At 34.1% G+C, this 21,654-nt stretch overlaps 1 protein-coding gene across 4 annotated transcripts; it reads left to right on the forward strand.

Annotated features, from left to right (window-relative positions):
• Positions 1-12,978: 12,978 nt before the first annotated feature.
• On the forward strand, positions 12,979-21,084 carry LOC132299860 (uncharacterized). Of its 4 annotated transcripts, XR_009480212.1 has the most exons (5): positions 12,979-13,262; positions 13,342-14,201; positions 14,808-14,944; positions 20,034-20,149; positions 20,528-21,084. XR_009480212.1 is itself a non-coding variant. In XM_059796727.1 (2 exons), the coding sequence occupies exon 2, from the start codon at positions 13,425-13,427 to the stop codon at positions 14,319-14,321; it is 897 nt and encodes a 298-aa protein (XP_059652710.1). In that variant the 5' UTR covers positions 12,982-13,262; positions 13,345-13,424; the 3' UTR covers positions 14,322-14,530. The 4 variants fall into 4 exon arrangements, 2 of the variants coding, with proteins under 2 accessions (XP_059652710.1, XP_059652709.1); XR_009480211.1 differs by having other exon boundaries at positions 14,808-20,149; XM_059796727.1 differs by lacking the exons at positions 14,808-14,944; positions 20,034-20,149; positions 20,528-21,084 and having other exon boundaries at positions 12,982-13,262; positions 13,345-14,530.
• The last annotated feature ends 570 nt before the right edge of the window (positions 21,085-21,654 follow it).

The following is a 21,654-nucleotide window of genomic DNA, read 5'->3' on the forward strand; positions in this document are numbered from 1 at the left end:
GTAAAGCCCAAGAGCAAAACCGTGCGGGCTCAGGCCCAAAGCGGACAATATCATACCATGTGGTTGAATGGGTCGTTACAATTGGTATCAGAGCCTGACCCAGCCGGAAGTGTGCCGACGGGGACGTCGGGCCTCTAAGGGGGGTGGATTGTGATAACCTTGTGGGCGGGTGTGCCGTGGGGGGGTGCAAGAGACACTGTCATGCTACCACACTGGCGAGCTACGGGTGCACAAGTCCCACATCGCCTGGGTAGAGAAAAGGTGAAATGCTTATATGTAAGTGCATCATCTCCAATTGGTATGAGGCCTTTTGGGGTAAAGCCCAAGAGCAAAACTGTGCTGGCTCAGGCCTAAAATGGACAATATCATACCATGTGGTGGGGTGGGTCGTTACAAATGGTATCAGAGCCTGACCCAGCCGGAAGTGTGCCGACGAGGACGTCGGGCCTCCAAGGTGGGTGGATTGTGATGACCTTGTGGGCGGGTGTGCCGTGGGCGGGTGCGAGAGACACTGTCAGGCTACCACACTGGCGAGCTACGGGTGCAAAGTCCCACATCGCCTAGGTAGAGGAAAGGTGAAGTGCTCATATGTAAGTGTGTCACCTCCAATTGGTATGAGGCCTTTTGGGGTGAAGCCCAAGAACAAAACCGTGCGGGCTCAGGCCCAAAGCGGATAATATCATACCATGTGGTGGAATGGGTCGTTACAAGCCATAGGATAAAAACTTGAGCCTTATTTTTATAAATAGTATTTAAGTTGATCCCAAATTGGTTATGGAAGGTCCTAAACATTAGACAAGGATTGGGGATGGTTTTAAATGAATTTTAAATAGACTTGATCATAACAATGCATGCTATTTGGATTATTTTAAAAATTGATTAATTTGATCTTGTAATTTGTTTTAACATTCGAGATTAAATGTTTAGCATGAGATGTGTTTGGAGAATGCTTACTTGTTTGTAAAATAAATTATCAGCATGCCTAAGATTCAGTTTATGTAAAATACATGATGTAAGGAGTTTAAATAAATTATAAGTCAATCCTATGATATGATAACATGATATTTTGTTATTTTGCTTATTTTTGAATTAATTGATGAATTGTTATGTCTGTTACATCAATTATTAGATTGTGTGAATGTAATGCACCAGTATGGGATGGTGGCATTCTAGGGACGAATTAACTGGAAAGTTAAGTCTTACCTATGTCTATTATTCTAGGGACAAACCAACCAAAGAAGTTAAGTCCTGCCTACTTGTGTTTATTAGGAACGGATTAGCTAATAAGTTAAGTCATACCTATTTTTTTTTTATGCTTTGGATAGGACGAATTATATATATATAGTTATATGCCATACTATGGCTTGAGTCTCAGGATTATGGTTAGGGTGCGTATATTGACAGGGATATGTAGCTAAATATAATGTAGTTGTGTACCCTGGTAGGTCTATGTAATGCCCCGTATTTTATTAAAGAGTTTAGTTTATTTAAATTCATTTATGTGTGGATTTCTTTACCTATTATTGTGCATGCTACATTATTATATTAAGTTCATTTAATGGTGCATGTAAATTAATTGTGTATGTTAATATAGTAAATTTATTCATTTAATTGTGCATGTATTATTATTAATAATTTTTATTTGTTGGTTATGTTTATAATAAGCATTATTAGTTAATTAAAGTATTATATTTGTGTTATAAAGTATTATGATGATATAATGTATTCTTATGTAATAATAATAATAATAATTATAATAGTTTAATAATATAATAATAATAATAATATAATCCAAAAAAGGCAAGTTATTATCTACTTTTCCCCTTTGAATTAATAAATTAATTGTTTAGTTTATTTTCATGCATAGAGACCAGGTTATGAGGTTAATGAATTATTAATTTTAGTTTATTAAATTAATAAAATTTTAATTATATAGGATGGTATATATTTATTTAATATCCTATGAAATTAATAATGGCTGAAAATAATTAAATAAGGCTTTAGGGATTTTTCTAGAATTTTCTAGATTTTTCCGGGGCTTTTCTGCAATTTCCGGCGAGCCTCCGGCGAGGTTTCCGGCCACCGGCAGTGAAGAAGATGACCGGAGTGATCCGGTGTGATACAGCGCATGGTAGGTTAGTGCGCGCGTGCATCCTGGCCATTGGTAGAGTCTGATTAATCCGGTGCATCGCAGTCCATGTTACTGCAGTACACCCGGATCAAGAACCTTTGGATTAGGTAGATTCATCCAGTGTAGCGTGCCCATAGCAAGACCATGCAACCAACGAATCAGCAAGTGCCGCGTCATCAGGATGCATTAATGCGCGCGTGGCAGCACGTGCGCGCGCGTGGGAGGTTCTAGACGCGTGTGAAGGCGCGTGTAAGCGCGTGCGCGTGTGAGAAAAGTGGCGGCGCGTGTGGGAAGCTCTGGGAGGCGCGTGAGGGCGCGTGTGGGGTCTCTACAGCTACTGGAAAAGTCCAGAATACCCCTAGGGACTGTTTTGTAAATTCCAGAACCTTAAACTTGGATTTTTAGGTACTGTGTTGGTATTTACGGGTTTAACGGGCCACGAAATTATTATTTTAATACCTGTTAAGTATTATTATGGCCGATTAATATTTCTAAACCTTAATTGGCCCGTTTACCGTACGGATATGAATGTGACTCATTTGACCACATTACTATAGATGGTATTATTATGTTATTAAATGGTATTCATTATTGCTGTTCAAATATAATAATGTCACGGTTATCGTCATATAAATTATCCATTATATTATGGGATATTTATACTGTTAATCATATATCAACCATGATTATTATGCTGTGTGCATTTCAGGGAATAAATGGACTGTTTATTATGTCGTATTTATATTATATGGATGTGTTGCCATATAGAACCATGTGAGCTGGCTAATAAATTTAGACTCATTCATGCCTTATGCATTCGTTGCTATAGACAGATGTGTGGCTGTCGGGGTATGTGGTTTAATATTATTGGCATGTGTTGCCTAATTGACATACTCAGTATATTTATTGATATTGTTGGCATGTGTTGCATAATTTATATGCTCAGTATATTCATTAGTACTTTGAGAGGTGTTATCACTATGTAGTTCGTTATAGTCTGTGTTGTCAGTACCGTGCACCATGTATAATAGCTGATTTCCCGGGTAGGGAAAGGCGACACTTAACCACCTAGTGTGAGCCTAAGTGATCACCGTCTATTCTGGTTGAGGTCATGTCATACATTGGATAGTTCCCTTAGGATGTATACAGATATAGTACTCATCCGGATATAAATGATTAATTTATTTGATTCTCTGATTTGGGTCACAATAGAGAGGACTTGCTCGTGGGGTTGACCCACCATTGTTGTTATTTCAGGATACGGTCAGTACCCATTCCAAGGTTGAGGTTAGCAGTGTGGGACCACCATCCGAACTCATCTACTCTTACGATCCAGTTCAGGGTAGAAGTTTTACGTATTACTTCAGTTTCAGTTTTTATTTACTTTTGACGTTGAACTCTCAGGTTTATATTTAGGGATCCTTGACATAGGATTTCCAAGTTGTAATGAAGTACTGTATTTAAATAAAGGATGGATGGATGTTGTATTATTTAGTGTTCCTTTCCTGTCTAAATTCTTTTATTATCATCATTTTGTATTCCATGCTTGTATATTGCCAATTGTTTTTGATATCCCTCGTTTTTTGTGTATAAGCCTGATCAACTTATGCGTAGAAAATGTTGGGGGTGTCACAGTCTAAGTACTCATGCCCACTATATCTGCGTTTTGCATGTTGCCTACTATTCAGGTTGAGGTAACCCTATAATCTAGTGAGGTTTCTTTAGTGTGTATTTATATATATATACGGACTACTAGTTATTGTGAGTTGACTAGAATGTATACGTGTATTGGATCTCTACTTGGATTGTATTAGAGTATAACTTGTTTGTGGGCCTGACCCACCATTATTTTTCAGGTGCTCTTCAGGTGTAGAGAATTGTTCGTGCTGAGCAGGGATCAGTCCACTTCACTCTTCCGAGTCTGCTTAGGAGATTCATTTATGTTTCATCTATTAGATGTAGACTGTCATTACTGTTACTTATTAAATTTTGAATTTTCTAAGGGTCCACACATTATGGATTCCCGAGTTGTATTGAAAGATTTGTGGTATCAGAATATTTTATTATTTAATGAAAATTTATTCTGAAGATTTATTGGATTATTATTTTAGTGTTCATTTCAGCATCTTTATTTATTCTTATTTATCCTCTTGTATTATGTGTTCGATAATTACCGATTTGTTTTTTATGTCCTCGGGTATTCAGGCGTTGCCCTGCCAACCCGCATTCAGAAATTCGGGAGTATCACAGCATTCGCAGCTCACCCAATATATTTTCCTCAAATATGGTTCTCGTTGGAGGCATTTTAGCAATGGTTCTTACTGTTACCCTTATTTATTATGATGAGTTCAAATTTGTTCATTAAAGATTGCTACAATTAGATTAAAAGGTAGGAGTGACATTTTATGTTATTTGTAATATCCTAATTTTAAAAGGGCAGTCCTAGAATTTAATTGTTTTATTTAATTGCATTTTTACTAAATTATTTGTTTTATTGCCTGTTTATTTGTTTTTACGTGTTTATTTGCTCATTTTGTTGAATTAATTATTTTATTTTAATTGGTTATTTAAATTGTATTTTGTTTTGTTTCATTAACTTAATTGTATTCTTAAGTATGTTAATTAATTACGTGCTTATGTGAATTAACTGTGTTAGTAATATTAGGGTTTTATTTTACACGGCTGTTGCCGACATCGTTAGTGAATGGATTTTTAGGGTTTTATTTTCCTCTTTGTAAAAGAATTGGAATTAGGTTTAAGGTTTGATTCTACATGTATATATATATCATAATGTGGGTTTAGGGTTTTGGGGATATACACAAAACTCTTCTCACATACCTAAGAAACAGAGAGAAACTACAGAGAGCAACATAGAGAGATTTTAAGAAAACGGAGAGTGAACCTTATAGATTAAGAGAAGGGTTCAAGGGGGAGTTCTGGGTTGAACCAAGAGCACCGGAGGAGTGGAACGACAGTTTATGACATTGATGGAAAACTCAGAGACGATGGATTAGAGTTTCAAAACTGAAACTCAAGGCAAGTCTCTGTTTTTCTCTTTCCCTTTAATTCGTGTTCTGTGCATGCCTAGTTAGACTCTAGTGATTAAATCAAGGATAAAACGGAATTAAATAAACATTATAACAAGTCTTTTATGCATGCATGAATTTTTGTTTAGACTTGTTGAAATAACTGTTTTGCATTACCTTTTATGTTCTGTTATTTGTTTCTTCTGTGGTTTATGATTAAGCTTTGTTTTAGTTGAGATTAGTAATGCGATTGGATGTCTTGTAACTAATCTAGGATTAAGTTTGAACTCAAGAACAAGTATTTAGAATAATATATAAAAATTCACTGTGAATTAATCTGTGGTTAGTTGCTTAACATTTCTAACGAAGTTTCTGTAATCTTGTTTCAAAACTTGTATTCCATACATGTTCTGATTGGATGTTAGTTGTTTAAAATTTATCTAGGACTAATATTGAACCTAGAATGATAATTAAAACACAATACAGAGGCTCTGTTAATCACCGGAGTCGAAGAAGATAAAGGGAAAACGGACAACGGCTGCTAAGGGAGGGAGAACAGGCTCCCAAAACCCTTAGAGCCGGCTCTCAAAGAGTTGGAGCTCTAAGTGATTTAGAGCAGGCTCTAAATTTTTAAAGAGCCTGCTCTCTCCTTATACGTTACAGAATTGGTTTAGGGGCTTGTTTGAGCTACAGGGTGTTTGCACTTCGTTTAAATTGTTTTAAGTGATGTATGGGACTGTATAAGATTGGTATTATGAAGGAAAAATATAAAATCATAATTGGATTGAAGAACAGTGCAAGAAAAACCTAAGAGAAAACTGGTAGCTTGCACACTGTCTTGTTAGTTTTACTTATTGGAACTTGGCACGGTTTTTATATATAATCTAATTATATATAATTATGTATTTTTACAGTGTTATAAGTATGGTGAATTAATTATATATAACTATACTTAGTTCGGAATTAATTGATACTCAAATTGTTATAATTGTATCGATTTATCGGCTGTTTTGGAGGGTTTGAACGCTATGGTTTATTTTAGCAGTTTAAATTATTGGAGCATGATTTTTAGGTTCTGTAGTGAATACCTAATGTCATTAGTATGTATTAAACTATACTGATGCATATTTCGAAGAATGGTTGATAAATTAATTAAAGTTATTTTTATCAACTATGTGGATTAGAGGACTGTATGCACCGGTATGGGACGGTGGCATACTAGGGATGGATTAGTAAAATACTAAATCCTACTTATTGTGGAATGAGTTGGATTAACTATAAAAAGTTAAGTCCTACTTATATGGATGTCTATGCACCGGTATGGGACGGTGGCATAATAGGGACCGCTCAGTTCAAAACACTGAGACCTACCTATATTGGGGATGGATTAGTTCAAATACTAAGTCCTACCTATATTGAAATAAGATGGATTAACTACAAAAGTTAAGTCTATTTATAACTAAGTATCAGGTCAATAAACTTTTTGAATGACACACTTGGAATGGACCTTATATATTTATGTTATGATGCCATGGTATGAGGTTGAGTCTCCTGACTATGGTTAGGGTGCGTATATCGCTTAGGATGGATAGCTGGACAATAGTTACTGTTCCTTGGTAGGTCTAGGTACACATGACCACATTATATGCGATTTGCATGGTATTTATACTCAGGCTGAGACAGACCTATTGGACTGGTGAGTGCCCCATAATGTGTTCTTATACATTTATGGACTACTCTAGATACTGTTGAGTCTATCTAGGATGTATCTGCGTATTGGATTCCTGTTTGGATCGTAGTAGATCAGGACTTGCATGTGGGCCTGACCCACTCTTTTATTTTTCAGGTGCTCGTCAGTTTCAGGGTTAGAGTTTGATCGTGCAGAACAGATACATACTTCCATTCTACCGACTATGTAGGACTGCTTACTTTTTAGCTGTGGAACGTACTTTAGTTATTTCATTTTACAGTTGGGATTTTATTAGGGGTTCACTAGATAGATTCCCGAATTGTTAATTAATTGGAGGTTTTGGAGTTTGGATTTTTATAAATTTATTTGAGGATTTTCAATTAGAATTCATTTCAGCTATTATTATTTATTTCTTATTCTTTAAATTTTGTATTCTATGTTCGCATTGAATATTAATTGTTTGATATTCCCTCGGGTTTGGGTCTGGGCCTGATCAACCTGTATCTCGGATTCGAGGGGTATCACATTATTGAAATTATAATTGATTTTGATCCGTGATTTGTTAAGAAACAATATTTTATATTCAACACAAAGATTCTCAAAACATTCTTACTTAAAAATCTTGCTCTATTTAATTGACATTTATTCGTATCTCATAAAATTTAATTATTTATTGTTGTCTAAATAAAAGTAACAAATAAATATTAATGTACATCGGCAGTGTAGAATGATGAAATTAATCCTTCTTGATCACTATAAATTAGGATAATGAGTATTTTAAGTTTGTTTTTAAACATGAATGGATTTGGAATGATATTGTGTTTTGAAGAGCAACTTAACCATGTTGCTAAATGCACATGTATTACATTATGATGGCTGCATAATTATTATTTGGTGTGGTTTTTGTAAAATTTGTATCTTATCTGTGGTACTTTATACAAATAGGATATCAATTTAACTGTCTTACCATCGTTTTATTAGGATGAGTTTGGGATCACGCTACTAGGGTTAGAGCAATCGATATGCAAGATCGAATGTTGTATGACTATACACTTTTTTTTTTTTAAGACTGTTATTACTTTGTTGGAAGTATCCGTTAATATATTAATGTTCACTACTTGGTAATTTTAAAGTTGGGCCAGCTTATTTATTAGCCCAAATTGAGCACATTGGTTTTTTTATTTTTTTACTATATAATAAAAGTGAAATAACTCGGCCTGCCCCGCATTTAAAAGGAGCATATGGGGCGGAGTTGGTATTTTGTCTACCGAAGTAGGAGTGGAGATGGTATTACAATTACAAACCCGTTATAGAGTAGGGACGTAGTTGGTATGATAGATTTTCTAGCGGAACAGAGTAGGGTTTAGCCAAATCCCCTCCATTGCCATCCCTACCCACATTTAGCATATCCATCAGCTACTTCGCACAACACTAATGTAGAATTTAGCTTATAATCTGGTGTGAACTCCACAAAGTGGAGAAGCTCACACCAAGCGGTTTAATTCGCCATAGCTTAAGCCATTGGCCAAATTAGCTTGCGTCGTGGATGCTCTTACAGTGAGTTTAGGAAGAGAGTTAAAAACTCGCAAAGCTCCAAACTACCCGATTAATAACTAATATAAAAATAAATATTCTTTTATTAGTTATAATTGATCCTTATTTCTTATGATAATATAACATTTTAACAACATTTTTGTTATTATAATAATTAAATATTTCACTATACAAAAATAAAATAAAATAAAAGAAATACAAAATTTATCTTAAATTTGTTTAAGTTTTAATTATTTTTTATAAACAAAATGCATCCAAATTGAGTTTGAGAAAATATTTTCATTGGTGAAAACTAATTTTGTTGAAACATTGATAGTTAAACTAACACTCAATGGATTTAAGGAAATTAAACAAAAATAAAGTGTATTGAAAAAATAAATAAAAACTTAATAGATAATTTGAGAAAATAGAAATTTTAAGGGGGCATTATATGAATTTTTTTTTTATATATTCATGAAAAAAAACTTAAATTGAGTATATATATTATAGTAAGCGGGACCAGGCCAGGTGCCGTTGGCATACGCCGGCTTCGTCAAATTATTCACATTAATCATAATTAAATAAAAATTGTTTGTGATTTATAAATAAAATGAAAATATGAGTTACTACATATTAGTTTTTTTTATTTATTTATAAATACTTCGTATTAGTTTAGTACATGGATTTTAATACGGACTCCAAAGAAATTTACTAGTTTGCTAACTCATCTATTATTAAAGACCGATATTAATTCGGAACCCCACACATTGTGAGTGAATTTATATCGTTCAACCATTGGATTTCCTATGGAGTGCCACATGTCAAATGTCTTCCTAATGAAGGTAAAAAGTAAAACAACCCAATAATCCAAATAGAGTGACATGGTTTCCTATTGTATTTTGTACATGTCCCAAGTCGGGTGAAAATGGTTTCATGCACAAGTTTCAGTAGTTTAAAAATTAAAATATATACTTTACAAAAAATTAGAGTATATGCTGAACTAGACGAAAATAAAGTCATCGTGTTCCACTCCAAAATATTAAATCTAAATATATTTTTAACACCACAGAAATAGAAGCACAAAAGAGTGCTGCTGTGATAGTCCAGAGACAAGACAGTGGTAGTTTGGAGCCTTTGACCTGAGTTCGAATCCCACTTCCATCTTTTCCCATCCCCTACTAACATTGCCAGCTAAAAAATTAATAAATGGAAGCACAAGATTTTGATTGGTTTTTTGAGAAATGGGCCAACATGGCCATTTGAAAAGAGTGGGACCCATGTATGTATTATTCGAGTCCATTGCATTGCATGCCGACCAAACTAATTACACACGTGAAGGCCACGTCTTATCCCAAAAAGTAAGATACACGACACATCTGTTCTTGACTAGTACAGTAATTTTATTTCGAACAGCATATATTTATTTATTATTTTAATATATTACTGTATTTGTTTTTGCTGAAAGAGACAAAAATAAAATAAAATAAAAATAAACACCATCAAGCCATTAGTTGAAACGAAATATAATATGTGAAACTTTGATTATTAGGCGCCGTATAAAATATTTTATTATTTTGATGTTTAATTGTCGTAAAATATTTATTAATAAAAAAATTATTAAAAATTTAATAAAAATAATTTACTCATCAAATTTTATTAAATTATTTTATATAGGATTCGACATCAACTTTGATTTAGAATTTTGTCAAATATTGGAAAAAATAAAAATTAAAAAATATTTTAAGAAATTTTTTCCCGAAATTGATGGAGCCTTAATATTGAAAAATGATAGCAGGACATGTGTATGCTGATTAAATTTTATATGAGGATTTTCGTTACCTTTAAAACTATTACGAAAATAGAATTTAAAATACTAACTTTCATAAACCAATTTAATCCTTTGAAAATTTGGTACTTAGAATTATTAAAAGATTAATTGCACCAACATACCAGTGGTCTAACGGTATCAAGTCCCTACATCTCAAAGAGAGGTCAGGGGTTCGAGCCTCTGTGGAAGCATGTGTGTGAGTACCCAACTAGGAAAAAAAAAAAAATTTAATTGCCAAAAAAAAAAACTGTGAGTGAATTTATATATATAGGAACATAATTGCAAAAACAATGTGTTACAAAAATTAAGGAAAGTGAAAAAGAATTATTATCTAGAAACACAATTCTTCTCTAAGAATATAATTCTAGTATATAAATAATTATATAATATTTATATAGGGTATAAAAATGATGTTAAAAATATTAAAGAAAGTACGTCCTGTTATATAAATAATTATTTTTTATATAGTAAATCAATATAAATGGTAGCTAAAATGATACATACGTGTTTAAAATATATTAGATAGAGAAACCTTAAAAAGAGAACACAATTATACGAGGGTAGAGTAGTCATTAAAAAGTTATTTTTTAAACCCAACCATTTACCGTTCTTCTGCGATAAGTAATCTTTTTCATACTTAAAATTTTGGCTTATTTTAAATCTTTTAAATTGAATTTATTATATTAAATGATATTCTAAAATTTTATTAAACAAATTTATTTTAAAAAATTACTTATCATGTTTTGCATTTATCGCTGACTAAAACAAATATTTTAGCACTACTTTACCCAAAAACAAAAGGGAAGAAGGATGAATTATAGAGGATGGAAAAAGTAAATATCTATAAATAATAAAGCCAAATAATTAAAGCAAAAACCTTTGTCCAAACGTTTGGCCAACTACTCTCTCAGAATCAATCCAACTCATCAACCAACTCCTATATTTCTAGAGAGAGAAATAAAGAACCCTAGAGAGAACCCTAGAGAGAGAGAGAGAAACCAACTCTTATATTTCTAGATAGAGAAATGGAGAACCTAGAGAGAGAAGAGATCTTATATTTCTAGAGAGAGAAATTGACCTAGACGAGAGAGAGAGAGAGAGAGAGAGAGAGAGAGAGAGAGAGAGAGGAGAGGAATGGTGATGGGTTGGCAGTATGTTAGATGATGCTTTTGGTGGGGTGGGCATCCTGAAAATGGTCTGTTTGTTCAGACACACTTCTCTTGTCGTGGTGGGATTATAAATGTGCATTTTTCAACGAATCAAAATGTGACATCCAAATTGCATTAATAACATATGTGTGGACCAACTTTCAGAAACCGTTTTCTTTTACTACTCCGTATCTCTTTCCCTTTTTAATACATGCAAAAATAAGCCAATAAGTACTTAAAAAACCAAAAATACTGAGTAATATACACTAACATTAGGCTAGCATAGAATATCTTTCAAAAAATTATTTTATGTGTTTTTTGATAATTGATTATTGGAAATATTTATAGAGAAAAAAATTATTAAAATTTAACAAAAATAACTTATTCATTAATTTTTGATAAGTTATTTTACACATTCCACCAAATGAACTCAGGATCGGAGCCTGCCCCCTATTATAATTAAGTTAAGTTTTTTTTTTTTTTTTAAAGGAACATTTCATATATTGTCCCCTAAAATTTTTATTTTTAAAAATTGTCTCTTAAATTTGTATTTCTTTCTTCTTTTACTCTTTTAAATCTTTTAATTTCCCTAATAAAAGTTGAATTTTCCTTTTTGAATCAAACTTTAATAAATTTTTTTTTTTTCATTTTAAAAATTTTTGTCAACTAATTTATCTTTTTGCAATATATTTTTTTTCTTTGCCTCTTGATTTGAAGAATCTATATTTGTTATCATATTTATCGAATATATTTTGTTTTAAATTATGTCCCCTGGAAATTAATTTCTGGCTTCGCCTCTGAATGGACTCGACTCAATCTCAATCTGAACTTTTGCTAATCACCGAAAAATAAAAATAAAAGAAAATATTTTACCTAAAAAAAAAAAAATCTGAAAAAAGCATTTTACATCAAAGCCTAATATATTTACTTTCCAAGAAATTGGAGGTTTCAATTCAACTTTCAAGGCTTCACCAACTTATCTCCTCAATTAATCGCATGGATAACATAGTGGATAAGAAGTTTTTTGAGATGAATTATACATCCGAATATACTAAATTTGATTATTATAAGAGTATGAAATGATTAGTGGTGGTGAGTCTGGTGACTGAAAAATAATTTTTTTTACTAAATGTATATCTATATAGTATAATTACGTGTATGTATAGTTTGGCAAAATACTGAATTTAATTATTAGTATTATTACAAGAGTTCAAAATGACTAGGGGTGAGGGATTCTTCCTTATCTAAAAATAAAAACTGACTATATATATATATATATATATATATAGTTTGGCAAGTTTCAATTTAGAGAATCTGTCAAAAAATTTCCTGCCTGTAAAATGGGCATCACAGCTTTTGATTCTCAAATCTCAGCTATATGTTACATGTGGGTATGTCTGTCAGCTGAAGGAAAGTCATAAAGAATAGACAGAGAGAGAGAGTGAAGAGAGAGAGATTCTTTTTTTTTCTTTGCTCAGTGTAAAGTACTGTTGAGAATCATAAACCAGCCTTTCAAGCAATTCCATACTCCTACAATCTTCTTCATTCTCTCTCTACACTTACTTTTTTTTTTTTTTTTTTTTTATTTATAAATTTTAAATTATGGGCTTTTAAACATCTGTATTTATTCAAGTGTTTAGAGTATTTGGCTGAGGGCATTGACAGTGAAATTAGCCTGAGTATTCTTCTTTTTGTCTCTTTCTCTCTCTAAAATTATATTTCACTATCTACATTCCCCAATTTTGTCTCTAACTTGGAGGGACCCTCATGCTTTACTGAACTTAGATTTATTTGTTTGTGCAAAATATGCATCTCAAACTAAATGTGGAGACCAAATCAAGTCTTGCCAGACAGATTTTGAAGCATTTCTGAGATGGGTCTTTGAGTTTATCTCTGATCAACTGAGGTATGTGGCTCTTCCCTTGTTAACTCTCTATGTTTGTCCTGTTTTCTCATTATCTGAGCTCTATTTATATTGTTTGTAGAAGACTAGAAGTGAACACCAACTGCTTGTGGATTAACGAGATAGAGAAATAGAAAAGGGAAATCAAGTTCTTTTGGTGTCAGAATGAAGGATTTTCCTTCTTGTTTTGGTGAAAGTGGGGTTCAAGTTGCTGATTTCTCATCTAGTACCAGTAGAACTGCTCAGAATTTAGTTTCTTGTGTCTATCAATGTCGATTACGCGGCAGGTCACGCTTGATTACAGTGTCATGGAGTAAGAATTTGATGGGTCAAGGCTTTAGTGTGGGGATTGATGATAACACCAATCAATGCCTCTGTAAGGTTGATATAAAACCTTGGTTGTTCTCTAAGAAGAAAGGATCAAAAAGTTTAGAAGCAGATTCTAGTAAAATTGATATTATTTGGGACCTTTCCTCGGCTAAATTCGGATCCGGGCCTGAGCCATTGGAGGGATTCTACCTGGGGATTGTGTTCGAGCGACGGATGATTCTCCTTCTGGGGGACATGAGGAAAGAAGCTTTCAAGAAAACAAGTGCTACACCTGTTCCTTCCGATCCCATTTTCATTGCCAAGAGAGAGCACATTTTTGGTAAGAAGATATTCAGCACCAAGGTTCAGTTCTGTGATAATGGCCAGCTCCATGATCTTGTGATTGAATGCGACACCAGTGCCGTCAGTGACCCTTGCCTCATGATCCGCGTAGACAGCCAGACGGTGATGCAGGTGAAAAGGCTGCGGTGGAAGTTCCGGGGTAACAACACCATCTTGGTTGATGGACTTGCTGTAGAAGTATTTTGGGATGTTCATAATTGGCTTTTTGGTACATCGCTTGGAAATGCAGTCTTTATGTTCAAGACCAATCCTTCGGCTGAAAAGTTGTGGGTCAGTCAACCCCTCTCCGATCCCCATATGTTGCCTTGGTCTTGGTCACAGAGATTCCAAGATTCCCAATCACAATGTCTTGGTTTCTCATTGATTTTGTATGCTTGGAAGAATGAATAGAGAATTTATGGATTCTTCATTGTGTACTAACAGATACTTTTAGTGAGCTGTGATTCTTATTAACTATGTGATTGGATTATACTTGATTATAAACGGGTCCCTATATTCTCAAATTACTCAAGCAAGTTTAAGCGATCATAGATAATTTTCTTGTTATTGCTTGTAAATCCTTCAATTAAGTTTTATAATTAGATTTTTATTCCTATTTATATTCTAGACTAAGTTTAGTTTTTGATGTTTATGCAATGCTCTGTTGGGTTTCTCTTTGGTTTTTATTTACACAATATGAAGTATTAACATGCCATTTCTCTCTAACTTGTTGCAAAATAATAATTCTTTTGAGCTCGTGTCTGAGAATGGTCTTGCCCTGGCTGTAAGTACTCCCCTTCTTCTAAGTTATATGATGCATTAACTTCGAGACAACTGCCAGCATCACTTTGTATTTGCTTAACAACCATGGTTGAGTTTAACTTGTTTATGCTGCAGGAGCCAAAGTTATTCTGACTGACAGAAAGCATGATGGAACTAAGATTTCTACGTGTTCTTTATCTACTTAAGAGGTGCTGACGACTAGCTATTTCCTCCAACAGTATTGGGTTTGCTGAAAGAATACTTCTCAATAAGTGAGATCGCTTTGGACTCATATACAATCTAATGATTTCAGCATGATATTCTGTGTATTTATTTCTCATACATGCCTAGTTTAAATTTAGTGTGGCCTACGAATTATTGGTGTGATTATGTAATTTGAGGTTCAGTTCAGGCACACGAGAAGCAACTCTGTTATATCTTTTAAATATACTTCCGTTGCTTTTTTTTTTTTTGCTTGGTTAAGAGTTTATTTCAACTGCTATGAATCTTATTTTTTGAATTTGCTTTATCTAAGTTCAGTACTTGTGGCCTGGGAATCTTATTTAAGCCTTGACTCGGGCAAATATGATGCAGCTCCGCATATTATTTAAATAAACTTCCACGGCTTCTATTCGTAATTTTTGACTTTGCCTTGTTCAATTCCTTTACCTAAGGCAGGTGTTGACCATTATCCCTTCTATCTCTGTAATAACATCATACAGATATATCGACACAACACAGCATGTAACGTTTATATTTCAGGAGTATGGAATGAGTCTATTTCTAGGGATGCACTTTTGGACAGGCTGACCTGAGGCCTGCTGAGCCCACCCCAGATTAAGCGCCGATGGTTTCATCAGGTTGGGCTGGATTAAGTTTAGATTTGAGCCTGGCATTGAGTTTGTGAGTTTCATTGTCCAGGCCTAGGGCCTAGCTGAGCAAAGGTCCAAATATATACAAACAATTAAAATATATGTATGTATATTAGTATACATATATTTTTCACTCTCTTATTAATCCAAATAATGTAACAAGTTAACATAAGATCAAAGTTGAGATTTGAGATAAAATGTAGAAAGTTAAACTTTGTAAGTATATCACATGTGTGTGTGTTTCAATGAAATAGATATACCACTTGACTTATGTTTTGCAGAGTTCAAGATTCAAATTCAGTCAAGTCTTAACCAGGTGAGCAAGTGTATTTTTATATTTATCCATATGTGTATATAGATATCATAATTCTAGTTCCCCCCCTCGATCTCTCTTATTGTCTTAGTGTGAATTTCCATTCTTATAAATCTAAATGAGTTTGGGCTCATTTGGGCTTTAGAGGCAACATGGTGTGCGACACAGCTCGACTAAAAGCAACACTTGTCTATTGGGGGGACTTGCTATAATCAGTAGTACTCTCTCCAGTATATCGACTTATTTTTTGTCCAGGTTAATTATTCCAGCCTCCGTGGCTAAAAGGATAACAAAACTCCAGTGAGAATCCTTGTTGGGAAGGTTGGAAGATAGAGTTTAAATAACATTTGGAGTGGGATGTGATTTCTTTTCCTATGAAGGAGGGAGGAAGTATTAGGCAGTTATTTCAACCGCCTTAACTGCTAAATGGTTAAGTACATTTGTTGAGGCCAGCAGTAGCTTGTGGAGGAGGGTGGTAAAACGAAAGTATGGTGGTGTAAGGATTGGTGGATTTTGAGTGAAGTTAGTAACTCTTATGCGATAGTCTTTTGGAAGGACATATAGGAATCCAGTAGTTAACGAAGTATATAACTGTAGGGTAAAGTCAGAGGGCTAGGTCTTGGAATACTGCCTGGGGTGGGGTTGAGACGTTAAAGCATTTGGATCAGGAGGCTTCTGTTGCAAGTACGGTTCTGTTCTAGATAAAGTTATTTAAGATCCCTGGTTTAGTAGGCCTTGCAGGACTGAGATCTGGAATAAGTGAATGCATTCTTTTATTTGCTTTAGTGGTTTGAGGTGGAGGTCTTCAAGACATGGAATGGTTGTAGAAGGTGTTATGGAGTGATGGAGCCTTATCTTCTCCCTTAGAGGGGATTCATCCAAGGTTGGTCTTCTTCTTCTTCTTCTTTATTTATTTTAAATTCTTTCAACATCAAGGTTCGGGAAGATTCTGAACATATTTAATAATTTAGAAGTTGAGAGAAGAGGCCCATAAGTGATGTTATATGTGTAAGGAGCATGCCAGACATTTGAACAAGTTTTGTTGCATTATTTGGTTTTCTGAGAGCTACAGTCTTGTCTCTTCTCTGTTCAGGGTGCCATGGGTACGCTACCTCGGTCAGTAGAGAAGGTGTTGACAGTTCGTTTTCATTTTTTCAGTACTTTTTTGTTTGGTGCTGTGTGTGAAATTAGTAAGATAAGCGGACATTTGAGGGAGTGGAATTGCCTTGAATTACTCGGAAGATTTCATGTTTGCTCCTTGTTTTGTGTTCTCCTTTAGCATGCATTGTGTGTGTACTTGTATTGCGCTACTCCTGAACATGTTGCAGAATTTATAGTTCCACCAAAAGTGAGAGGCTGGTTCAGATAATTTTTGTTCTGATGCTTTAGATTTTATTGCCGATGATTATTATTATTTTTTTAAAGATATGCTGGATGAGGTTTTTGGTTAAAAGTTCCTAAAAGTAATGATTGACTGGACTCCTGACATAGCCATTTAGCTTGAACTGCATAATCCTACAAAAATGCTCACGATTGACTCAAAATTGGAGCAATTGATGAAGGGGTTTGTCATCTATAAAAAATGACATATATTGGAACCAAGAGTTCAATATCTTGATGTGAAGTTGAATTAGTAGGTCATTCAATGCGTATTGATTTATTGACTGGATTATTCCATCGTTCTATAGGTTAAGTCTTTTCTATGATGTCCACAAGCAAAAAGACAGTTGAACTCTATGATAATTGAAGGGCGTCTACAAGTAAATTTATAACTTGGATAGAGGGGGAAAAAAAATCAAAAGAACTGAAATAATTGCAATATATTATATGAGACTTGACACTCGAGAACTTATAGTACTGCAACCTGTAGTTGATTTATAGTTGGCTTAGGTTAAAGAAGGTTTGGGGCTTAGGGTTTAAAGTAGAAGAAATAATTTTATGGGTTGTGAATTGAAAGGAGTTGGGATGTTGGTATCAAATTTTTGGTTGCAGAGCTGGCATAATCTGCTCTTAGTTATTGTAGACCTTAAATGAGTATATGGTTTCAGAGGGCAGTAGTGAGGTTAGGATCTGAGCTTGAAAATGTATAATGCATTTGTTCCATTACAAAAAGATAAAAAGAACATACTTTAAAATAATTTCCAAAATATAGAAAGACAAAATTAAATACAAGAAATAGAGATATTTTATTAAAAAACTAATCATATCAAGATGTCATTTTAGTTTAATAAAAGGTTAACTTATTAGACTTATATTTGCACATTATCCTCCAATCATTTAATTGGCCAATCTAAAATTAACAAATAAATAATTGTGGGGAGCTTCACACCCTCGGTGTAATGTTGACCATCATCTAATCATAATAGGGTTCGCTGAGCCTCACATTTGGGTGACCTCAATGTCTAAGCCTCAGGGTCTCAGAAAGATACAGCCTTAAAACATTGTATATCTGGTTATTCTGGTTCTGAAAATGGTAGTGTGTAAATTGTGTAAATATAATACGAGTTCCATGTTCTTTCCATTCTTCTTGTTGTGTCCATTTGTGTGCCTTGTGTTTAAAGAGTGGATGGGAATTTTATTCACTCTGTTTCTTGGGGTTTCGTACGGCTTAAATTATCTAGGCCATTAACTTTTAGGTTTCATGTTCTTCTATCTTTTGGCCTGTTGTTGAAGAATGAATTAGAACTTAACTAGTAGATATTTTTAGCTTGTACAACATGCTGGTATGATATTAGTCTGTGATTTTGATCTGTATGATTTTTACACTTCCTTTTTAAAACATAGAATTATGCAAATCAATCTTTTGTTATTTCTTCGCTCGGTTTATTTTTTTTTTGTAAAACACTATATTCGGATAATGTAATTGACTATTGAATTTCTTTAGTCTGAAATCTTTTACATGCACATGCTACATCCCGATTCCCTGAGTGCCAATGCTTTGTTTTTTCTTATCAAATATGAACTGATAATTTCTGTTTAGGAATATTTTTGTTGTACAAAATTTGCATTTGTCTAATTTTGTCCTCAAAGCCATCAATATATGATGGTTTGATATGCATCTGGATGCATTCTTGGGTTTGATAATTAATTATTAAAAGATATGATGTATTTTTTTATTGATGGTCCTGACAAAATATTCCTAAACAAATAACATTTCCTCAATTGTTGTGGGGTGGTTAGATGGTGATTTCTTTGTTGTGACGGTCAGCGCTAACAAAGGATAGTGGAGGTGAACGGTGATTGTGGCAGGGGTTCTGGTAAACATGCACATATATAAATACTTATGCACTCGTAAAGAAATATTTGGGATTTTAAATGATGAAGAATAAGAACTGAGGTGGTGGATCATTCCAAAAACAGGTGTTTTTATTTTTATTTTTTAATAAATATCTCATTTTCAAATTAACACATGGCATAATTTCGCATGATGGTTAGAATGCAAAAAAAGGAAACTTAACAAAACTACGTTGTCTTATTAAATGGGCTAATTAATACTTTTGCATAACTAGTAATGGCAACTTAATGGTGGACTAATTTGCAAACTTTTGATAGTTCAGTATTTTTCCTTGCATGGTTAGGGGGCTATTTGCAGAAAGGTGATAGTTCAGGGGAGTGTTCTGCATTTACTTTTCAGAAAATTCAAACTCTGCAAAACAATCCACCATTGGCACTAGATAACTGTTACGACATTTTAAAGCCTCACTGTAACTGAAAGAAACTGAAGAAAGGAGGAAGTTGTGGGCAAAGAGCACGTGCCAGTGATAATTATGTTGTCATTCTGACTAGTTTGATGCCCCCTATTGACATTGTAAACTGGCCTAGTCTGTACCTTGTTATACCATGTTTTACGATTGCAATTACATTCTATGTACAAATTGCATGTTGCGCCTTGAGAACTCGATTAAGTTGTCTGCTCATTTATATTATTTCTGATCTAATAAGTTGTAGAAGAGTGTAAATGAATATTTGAAACATGTAAATTTTCTTTATGTGGGCTTTATACTTATCCTTGTGTGTCATCATTATTCATTATCATGGTACAATGTCTAGAGCACTGAGATTAATAACATTGCCTTGTGGTTATGCATCTTTGTCGTACATTTTTTCAATGAAGGTTTCTTGTGAGTTCAAATTCTTTTTTACTTTGTGGACTTGACCATTCTGGTGCTTGTTCAGATCTCATCCCCTGAGATGAGTTTAGCCTCGGTTCGGGCATATTATGGAAGAAATTCGAGGACCTTGTCCTTAACTACCGAGTGATGCAGGGCAGGTGACTTCATGACATGCAAGAGGTGAGTGCTGACTTAGTTTGATATATGTGCTATTTCTTTGTGTGTTGTCCAGTTGTTTAATGCGTCGAACAATTTTGTGGCTCTGAAGCATATTTCAATAAATAAATTTGGTGCATTATCAGGAATAAGTAAAAGAACATAGTTTGTCATGTCATACTAGTGAACAATGTTTTCCCCCTAGATATCTTCTCTTAAGGGGTATGAAGTATCTGATTTCACTTGTTCTCAAGTGTCCAGAAACATTTGAGTCTGTGCACCTAAATATAGTTCTTCAAGAAATTAACTCCAATTACGGAGTAAGCAGTCAGTAGCCATTACAAGCAGTAAACAATTCACTTCTATTTGAGCAACATTCTTTTTCGTTTTTGATGCTTGTAGGGTCAAACCCTGGGTAATGGAGATTCTATGCTTGTGTAAAGTGCTTGGGAGTAATTGATCTTCTGAGGATTCTTGTCATGACCAGTATTATTTATTGCTTTCTTGTTAATCTGGAAAACTAAATGCTTTGCTGAATTGAGCAGCATTTCAAATCCGCTGAGAATCGTGGTAACAGTATGACGAATTTTCAACGTTGTATAGCCGACATGCAATCTTTATAGACATTTGTGGACTGAGTTCCCATCTGACAATAGAAGGGCTTTGATATTGAAGGAGGATTAGCAGGGAGTGACTTCCTGTGAAGAGCCAAATTAGTGATATTACGATGAAAGTTCTGTAGATTTGTATTGTGGGGACATGATACCTAGTAAAAATCACGCTTTCTAAAGGTGATACTTTCTTTGTCTGGAAATAAAACAATTCCCATGTGTCAAACTAGTCATTTGATTTACACATCAAATTTTTTATTTTTATTTCTCTCATGCTTTCGTTTTTATATCCATATTCCAGAGATTCAACTAAATTGAAAAGTTGCTGTTGCATGGCTTCATTTATAATTATGGACACTGTAAAATTGGTATGTTGTGGTTGGTTCTGATAGGGTTAGTAGGCTCTTTGACCCTCCTTAATGTCTAATAGAAATATCAAAGTGTTCTGTAGATACTGTTTTCTGTAATACAAAGCTGAGCATCAGGATAAATTCTGTTGTGTTTCAGGCTGTGGCAGTTTTTTCGAAGAAAGTAGGGCTTTTTTTTTTTTTTTTTTTTTCATGTTCTAATTTTTTCAGACATCGAAAATAATACTGAAGCGGGTGTTTTCAGTATTTCCCTCCAAGTGCTATGTTTAGTCTAAATCCGCACTTGGTAATGACCTTTTCTCTTAATGAAGTTTGAGAGTTCGATTGTGAGGAAGTGTGTGTTTTACCCTAAATCACATAATTATTTTAAACGGGTGCCGCTTTCGCGCTTCGCACCGTTCCCGTTGTCGTCCCCTCCCACTTGACTTAAATTTTTGCCGCTTTCACGCTCCCGCTCTCGCACTCACTTTATGTGACTTAGGTTTTACCATGTGATTGGATTCTTGTACCCTTTAAGGGTTTCTATTATGCTCCATGTGTTTTTAGTTTT

Source organism: Cornus florida, unplaced genomic scaffold (genome assembly GCF_030987335.1).
Source record: "Cornus florida cultivar Cherokee Brave unplaced genomic scaffold, ASM3098733v1 CherokeeBrave_3.0.0_Hap2_Chr03, whole genome shotgun sequence".
Classification (NCBI taxonomy): Eukaryota; Viridiplantae; Streptophyta; class Magnoliopsida; order Cornales; family Cornaceae; genus Cornus; species Cornus florida.